The sequence below is a fragment of the Camarhynchus parvulus genome, chromosome 3 (assembly GCF_901933205.1).
Source record: "Camarhynchus parvulus chromosome 3, STF_HiC, whole genome shotgun sequence".
Classification (NCBI taxonomy): domain Eukaryota; kingdom Metazoa; phylum Chordata; class Aves; order Passeriformes; family Thraupidae; genus Camarhynchus; species Camarhynchus parvulus.
Window position 1 is genome coordinate 14,689,379 of NC_044573.1, and position 8,630 is coordinate 14,698,008.

The window sequence follows — 8,630 nt, forward strand, 5'->3', positions numbered from 1 at the left end:
CCCTTTGTTAATGGGTATCCTTTTTCGGGCTTGTGCTACCCCAGAAAAAGGTACCCGGACGTCCGTAACTCTTTGTCTCTATTGTCTCACACTGTCCTAATTCAAATTGTCCAAATTATTATTACTCTAATTGCATTACTATTTTTATAACAATTTTATTACTACTAAACTTTTAAAATTTTAAAAACAAGCGATTGGCGTTTTTCACATACAACACTTTCATCCGCTGCTCTCGGGCCGCACGCACCCGCCGCTCCCCATCGGCGCTATCGGCATTCGGCGCATCGACTGCTCTGGGAGTGGCTTTGCCGCCTGCGCTGCGTCCCGGCAGGGCGGGAAGCGCAGGCCGCCATCGAGAGCGGAGGCCGGACAGGAGAGGGTAGGTGAGGGGTGATGAGGAGCTCTGGGACCCGGGGTCCAGGGTCTGGGATCCAGGTGGGAGCAAGAAGGGGCTAGCTCGGGGCTTCTTCTCTGGAGTTCTTGTCCTGCCGTCGCAGCTCTCTTCCGCCCGGAAAGGGCCGGAGCGGGGCGGGTGTGTGGCCTGCGGGCGGGCAGACGTATAGACAGACAAGCCGCCCCCCCGCTCGCGGTGCCGCTGCCCGGGGTTGTGAGATGTCGCCGGCGTTGGCAGCTGTCGCGGCCGGGGGTCCGCTAACGCCTCTCCTGTGTGCTCTGCCCGCAGGTAGTTCGCGGGTGCCGCCGAGAATGGACATCAGGCCGAACCATACCATCTACATCAACAACATCAATGACAAGATCAAGAAGGAAGGTACGAATGGCTGCCGATCGCGTCTGGTTGTCTAGTGAAGCCTGGTCATTCACTTGCACACAGCACTTGTCATACAAAGGGGCTTTTAGGAGCTCCCGGAGGTCTCTGAAGTGCTGAGCAGGAGATCATTATCCAAGTTCTAGGCAAACGCTTTCTTGTAATGAAACAGTAGCTAAAGCAAACAAATGCACCTCCCGCTAGATCAGGTAGCTGAGATCTCCCTACAGCCCAGTCTTGAACGCTTTTAGGGATGGGGATTCCACAGCCTCTCTGGGAAGCCTGTTCCAGTGCCTCACCACCCTGACAGTAAAGGATATTTTCCCAATATTACATCTAAGCCTCCTGTCAGTTTGAAGTCATTACCCCTTGTCCTGTCACTCCAAGCCCTTGTAAATAGTCCTTCTGCATCTTGTAGGCTCCCTTCAGGTACTGGAAGGCCAAAGATCACTCCTAAGCCTTCTCTTTTCTAGGCTGAACAACACCAAATCTCTCAGCCTTTCCTCATAGGAGAGGTGCTCCATCCCTCTAATCAACTTGGTGGTCTCCTGGCCTTGCGCCCACAGCTCCATGTCCTTCTTGTGCTGGGCACCCCAGATCTGGATTCAGCCCTGCAGGTGGGGTCTCTCCTGAGCGGGGCAGATCCCTTCCCTCACAGGGTGCTGCCCACTCTGCTTTGGGTGCAGCCCAGGACATGGTTGGTTTCTGGGCTGTGAGTACGCATGTCCAGCCCCTTCTCCACCATCACCCCAAGTTTTTCTCAGTGCTGCTCTCCATCTGTCCATCCTCAGCCTGGGTTGATACTGGGGGTTGCCCTGACCCAGGTTTAGCACCTTGCACTTGGTCTTGTTAAAGCTTGTAGGATTGCCATGAGTTAAATACAGGGTGTTAAACTACCTGTTACGATTACAAATTACTTTCTGTTTTAATACAGGTATTAAAGTAATTTTTAGGGAAAGTGTTTTGATGGAGCACCTTTTTTAATAAAAAAACATACAGTTAATATAGTTAGTCAGGAGCAGGTGGAGAAAGTGACAGTGGACTGATATTACCAAGTCTCAATATCAATACAGAAGAGACAGCATTCTTATATTGTTAAATAGTTTAAATGTAATGGTTTTGTGTTAGAATGATTACACAGTATGGATTATTTATTTAGCTTGATTTGGATAGTACTAAGGTTTAATTTGGCATGTGTTCAGGTTATTGTAGATAATTAAAATAAATCCAATGCAGCAATAAGCTGCAGTAGTCTCATACAAAAATAATTTGGATCCAGAATATGAGTGAGAAAATTTATTAAATAGTTACAACCAAAATTTCCAACTTTTTTTAGCCTTTTAGCCTATTTTGCTGCATTCTTGTTTTGCATCATATCTCTTTACTGCTGCTTGTTTCAGTTTTGATTTTCTGATCAGGCTGAGATGGCTGTCACGCATCATACTTGTGTGTGCATATACCTGTATGAAAATATGTTTTTACATACCTTTATGTAATTGTGATTCCCTTGGAATGGTAGAATGGATGGCATTGCAACTTCTTCCCTACCTGAATCCTTGAGGTATGAAACCCAGTGTTGCACACCAGTTTACAAAACCTGGACAAATAAACTTGTAATGATGTAACAGTTTTGACAAACTCATGTACTGGCTGTGTGAGCTAAAGCTTCTAAAAAACATTGTTCCCAAAGGACAGCAGACTCGGTAGAAGTGGAAATTTGCATGTAACCTGTTACAATCTGTTTTCTCCCTTGGTCCCCAGAGCTGAAGAGGTCTCTGTACGCGTTGTTCTCACAGTTTGGTCATGTGGTCGACATTGTGGCTTTAAAAACTATGAAGATGAGAGGACAGGCATTTGTTATATTTAAAGAACTTGGATCATCTACCAATGCTTTGAGACAGCTACAAGGCTTTCCGTTTTATGGGAAACCAATGGTAAGTTATTTCGTAAAGAAGAAAAATACTCTGATGGTGTGATACAGTGTTTTGGTACTTGCACCTTGGGAATGAACTCTCCTATGTAGTTGTTACCAAAGGATTACTCAGGTCACATCCTGATGAGTATCTACATTTGTGCAAGCTGGAGGGATGCTGAAGAGACTGCAGTTACAACACACACACTTTGAACTTAACATGGGGGACTTTTTGTTTTTCTATGCTGGATTGAAGTTTTTAAGATCTTAAATACTTTCGTTTTACTCATCCTGTCTTCCATAGAACCGATAAAATTAATTCTGTAATATTATTGAAATTAGATTAGTTTTCAATTACTTTATGTAGAGTAACATTAACTACTCTTAGATTGGTAATGAATAGCTAGAATGTGATGCTTCCTTTTTGAGGTAACAGTGAGAAGGGTGAAGATCTCCAGTTTGCTCTCCTGATGTGACCACTGATTTTTTTTTTTTCAATTGATGGCTAGTTCTGCTTGACAGTAGATCACCAAACCAAGTAACTGTACTTCAGTATAACTTCAGTGAAGCAAATACATTGCTGGTTGATAGAACATGATTTAGTAATGTGCTTCATGATTTGCAGAGTAGCACAGTTGACCTGCTTTGTTCTTGTCTGCTTGGACAATTAAGCATCTCTTAATTCTGCGTCTGTTGGTGAGGCATAACAATACATGCAAATGGCCCATGGCTTCAGCAATGGATGGGTACAGTTCTACTGGCTCTCAGCTTATGGCTTTGAGCAGTGAAGAGAGTAGTTGTGCTGCTGAGCTGCAAGCTATTTGCCTTAACACCTTCAGATTCTCTAATTAAATCCTTAACACAGAATTTTGCAAACTCAGTCCGCCATTTATCCTTAAGGAGTTTTGTGCTCAGTAGAACTCAATAAGAAATAAAAGGATTGAGGCTTCATAAGCTTTCAAATGTACTTCTGTCTTTGAACATTGCCTGCAGCCTGTATACTCTAAGCACTAAACAAAAGCATTAAAAAAATCTTAAGCTGTTGTGTTGTTTTGTATTGAGGTAGTCTCTGATAGGAAAAATAATAAGATTGTATGCATAAATAAGAGTGTTGCACACTGGTATAGTTATACCTGCATCTGCTTAACCTTCAGCTGTGGGAGGCCTTTGTCAAAAGAACAGCATTTATGCAATCCTGTTGGGATTAAGGTGAATACTTGCCTTTTCTGTTTAAGAAGTTTGGGGTTTGCTGGATTTATGTTTCTGCAGAGATCTGAGAAATCACTTTAAAATTTAACTCCCTTTAAAATGGGACTGAAAACTCACAGTTTTAATAGAAGCTAGTGCCGATTTTCTCAGTTGTCCTCTGTGTAGCTCAACTGTATCTCTCTGTAGGTGCTACCTTGACAGATGTTAAAAAGTTGTTGTTAGATAAATGGAGTTCTGATTTCAATGAGCTAAAATTAGTAATTTGCATATTAGGGTTTTTATTTAGACTTCTGTAATTATGTTCAGAAAAAACTATGAGAATTGGTTACTTTCTAAGTGTACCTACACTTTATAACAATGTTCTTAGTATAAAAAGTTTCTGCAAAAAAAAGTGTAAATACACAGTTAATATAAGTGGTGCAGAACGTTCCGTATTATTAACTGTACAATATACTCTCTTTTTCTTTTTTCTTTTAAAAAGCGTATTCAGTATGCAAAAACAGACTCTGATATCATCTCTAAAATGCGTGGGACTTTTGCTGATAAGGAAAAAAGAAAGGAAAAGAAGAAAGCTAAAACTCTGGAACAGTCAGCGAATGCACCAAATAAAAAGGTTATCCAGGTAAGCTGCTTCTCTGTTCAGAAAAAAAAAAAAAAAACAACAGAAAACCTGAACAAACAAACCAACCAAACAAAAAAGCTCCATTAGAAAAAAAACCACAAAAAGCTATTCTAAATAATTATTTGAAGACTTGATGTTGTCTTTTGTTGCTTTTCAACTCCCTAAATTGGGGTCTGTGGATTATCTAGAGCTCTTGAGTATTTACTAGAAGTTGAAGGAGAGGGGGCTGGTTATGTAGTCCTTGCTGTTCCTTTGTTTTTCCTCCTTTGCTATTACTGGATAAAAATAAAGATGGAGGGCAAACATACAACAAACCAAAGTAGAAACTAGCCTCTTAAGAAAAGGAAAAAAAGGAGAATGGGTTTATCTTTAGTACTGGCTTCAAGTGCTCAACCAGCTCTTCTCTTCAGTGTTTTAATTCCATGTTGCCTAATAAGGACAGAAGGATGGTAAATGAGAACAAGACAATTCATTTATGTTAGATATTAGATGTTCCATGTTAGATTGACAGGAGTTAGGTTGGAATTTATCTCCACTAAGGGTTGGCTTGTCTAAAGTAACAACATTTAGTAGCTTTTGTGCTGGAGTATAGCAGAAAACATCAAAACACCTGACCGGATCCCCCAAGTTTATATATTGGACATGATATTTTGTTCTATGGAATGTGCTTTTGAACAGTTTTGGTCAGCTTTCCTGGCTCCCTCCTGGCTTCTTGTGCACCTACTGACTAGCAGAGCATGTGAAACTGGAAAGTCCTTGATACAAACAAGCACTAGTTATCAACAACCAAAACATCAGTTTGTTATCAGTGTTACTCTCATACTAAATTCAAACCACACTGTACTAAGAAGAAAATTAATTCTATCCCAGGTGAAACCAGGATACTTGTCTAGGCCTTCATTTTCAAAACTACTTTCTCCCTGTCTAATAAATAGAATTCTGTAATGTGGAAAAAAACTTGACTCAGCCATTAGATTGATCAGGTAGTACTGATGTTATTTCTTTTGATTGCCTGGTTTTGGAGCCAAGCAAAATTCACAGGATTTGTTCCCTTTGAGAAGTGTCTCATAGGCATCAAATGTTCTTGGATTGCAGCTCAAAAAAACCTTTAACATATGTCTTGAATTGTAGAGAAACATGGTGATATGTGCTTGTTTATTTCTAATGGAACACCTCTGTAAAACTATTCTGTATTTATTTGCTAGGGAGCAACACAGAATTCAGCCAGTGCCTCAGGCACTACACCACAGAATCAGGTAATGTTTTTTATTTTTATCACTAAAAGCACTAATGTTTATAATTATTCTCTATGAATAATAGTTTGTTACACATGGAAACGTGAGGATTTATTTTCCAGCTTTGTTTTTGTCCTATGAGACATTTGTCTAACAGCTACATGACAGTAAACAAACAAAACAAATCCCTTTTTTACTGTATCTGGTTGACCGGAAATGAAAATCTGCAGTTTCTCATTACTATACAGAAAACAGCACTATTACAAAATCGTAGTGGATTCTTAAATTTGGACTGTGCTTAGTATCAGTTGAAGGATTCTTAATTTTTTTTTTCATTGTGAATAGGTTCCCTTTAACTTACTTTTTTCTGGCAGCAGATAAAGAAAAGGAGGACAACATGGGATGCCAAAATATCTGCCTAAAAGCCTTATTTCAGGAGTTTGGGGGTTCTCTGCTCACTTTTTCTTTTTTCTCACAAGTGTCTTACTTTCCAAAGGATTGTGTGGAGATGTAGGAACAACTCCCTACACTTCATTCATCTTGTCTGCTCAGTGACCTTCTAAATGATTCATGTTAGAAGTGAAAGTGGTAAAGAGCCAGGATTTGCAGGAGAGCAAGTACCATAGAAGAGTATCTTTGCCTGCCCTGCCCTGCATCTTTCTTGAGTACTGCAATTGCATACATAATCAACATGGAAAAAGGTCTTGCTCCCTGGATTTTCAGGCACAATATGTGCATGTCAGTTTGCATCAAAGCACAGCACTTAGTGTTTGGCTATTTCTTTGAACATCAGAAGATTATTTCCTAATGGCACTACCTAGAATATTTCCATCAGTAGAAGGAGATTGTTCTGCTGAGGCTTTTTATTTGGCACTGCTTTGAGGATGTTTGAAGTTGGGGTGTCTAGTTTATTTTTAGATTTATAATTTACTTGATGACTTGAAGATTTCAGTATCAGCAGATGACTACTCAGCCTTGTCTGTGGTGAGTGGCTACAAATTCATATTAGCAGGCAAATCTGTTACAAGACTAAAGCTCTAAATCTAAAGGGGTTTCTAATTACATTTTAATTGAGCTCTGTAGTAAAACCATGTGAATTTTGTGAGTTTTGATTGCCCAGAGATACTCAGTATTTTGGTTGTACTGCAGGTAAACAGGCTACCCTCAGATTTCTGAAAGCATGTGAGTCCCTCATACATTCTACCACTTCCTTACAGGTGTCTTGAATAGCACTGCAACCACTACTGTGGCACCTGGGTGCAGAGAGTACTGCAGTGTCAGCTCTTGACTAGTTGAGTTTAAATGTGACATCTAAGACAGTATGGTATTGTGATTTTTGTGGAAGTAAGAATCTCTCCAAATTAATATATATGTGTAAAAGAATGAAGGGGCTCTGTCTGCATATTGATAAAGGTGTGGTGAAGCCCAGATAGAATGTTATGAGCAAAACTAGAGAAATGTGAGTCTTAGTTCAAATAATCATGCAGACGGATGCAAAGGAACTGTACACAACTTCTGAGCTTTAATCTTCCATTGTTGCAGGTGCCTGATAACCCACCAAACTATATCCTTTTCCTTAATAATTTGCCTGAGGAAACAAATGAGATGATGCTGTCCATGTTATTTAATCAGTAAGTTTTGAATAGAAATTATTTCTCCTTTGAATTCTTCTGTAACCTGTGTGTGTTTTCTCAGTTAACAAGCTCACTTTTTAGAAATAAGAGTTTCTTCTGAAGGTATTTTAGCTGTTAGCCTGACTGCCAAGGTTACAGATGTTGGTTCTGATGACTTGGTTCAGAAAGCAAATCTGATATTTTTCGTAGCTGGTTTTGATTGTGTGGTTTATCTGCTATCAGTTTGCATTGGATTCAAGCTGGTGACTGTAATACTAAAGTCTGTAGGACAGCAGGAGCAGTTTTAAAGCTTGTTAGATTGCTTCTGTATGTGTACAGCTCTAATTAAACTGCTTCCACATAATATTTCTTAATTGAGACATAGTTCTCAGGATAGAACATGTAAAACCCTTCAATTTAAATCTTTCATTAGCAATAACTATTGCACTAGTAGATGCTTCTGGTAAGAAGCTACTGAAGACAGATACATTATTGAGCTAAGAAGTATTTTTTGACTCTCGCCTTATTTTAAAGGTTTCCCGGATTCAAAGAAGTACGCTTAGTGCCAGGGCGCCATGACATCGCATTTGTGGAGTTTGAAAATGAGAACCAAGCAGGGGCTGCTCGAGATGCTCTCCAAGGATTCAAGATCACTCCATCTCACGCCATGAAAATCACTTATGCGAAGAAATAGCTATATGATCCTGTAAAGGACTTCTGTGGATAGGTGTTTTTTTTAAAAACACTGATACTCTGGTCAGCTAGCATGTTTGCTGTTCTCTGCAGAAAACATAAGACTCAAATAGAATTGCCACAATGACCACGGCACATGTAAAATTTCCAGAGATCACCCGGATAGTAACTTTTTCTGTTGAAATACTAATTTTTATAAAATAAAATATAAATATGCTGTTTTCGAGCCATGTTTTTTCCTTAAGTCTGTCTCATTATTGATTAGCCTTGCAGGGCTTTATTCAGTTTAAAAGCTTTTAAGGTGACCCTTATTTCTCAGAAGTGAGTGCTAAAAATAGCTTTCTTTCTGGAGCAAAAGTATGATCAGGGATGCTGAATGCCAGCATATTCACAATAAATACAGCATTCAACCTGATTATCAAGGGGACAACTGTTTTTCACTTAGGAAATACAGCTTATCATTAGTGGTTTTTCTCCCCAAGTATAGTTAGAAATTGATTATAGTTTGATAGTAATGCGATTCAACTTAGTTTTGTCTTGGTGGCTGGCAGTAGAAACAAGTCCTGAGAGGAAACATAAA

General features: G+C 39.7%; 1 protein-coding gene across 1 annotated transcript; it reads left to right on the forward strand.

The window, feature by feature from the left end:
- Positions 1 to 313: 313 nt before the first annotated feature.
- Positions 314 to 8,271, forward strand: SNRPB2 (small nuclear ribonucleoprotein polypeptide B2). Its single transcript, XM_030946050.1, has 7 exons — positions 314 to 379; positions 683 to 769; positions 2,528 to 2,700; positions 4,369 to 4,509; positions 5,715 to 5,765; positions 7,287 to 7,375; positions 7,892 to 8,271. The coding sequence occupies exons 2-7, from the start codon at positions 706 to 708 to the stop codon at positions 8,049 to 8,051; spliced, it is 678 nt and encodes a 225-aa protein (XP_030801910.1). The 5' UTR covers positions 314 to 379; positions 683 to 705; the 3' UTR covers positions 8,052 to 8,271.
- Positions 8,272 to 8,630: the final 359 nt, after the last annotated feature.

Coding starts and splice junctions, on each gene's coding strand:
- SNRPB2 (XM_030946050.1), top strand. CDS start 706: ATGGACATCAGGCCGAACCATACCATCTACATCAACAACATCAATGAC. Junction 770..2,527: donor TGACAAGATCAAGAAGGAAG/GTACGAATGGCT, acceptor CTTGGTCCCCAG/AGCTGAAGAGGTCTCTGTAC. Junction 5,766..7,286: donor GCACTACACCACAGAATCAG/GTAATGTTTTTT, acceptor CCATTGTTGCAG/GTGCCTGATAACCCACCAAA.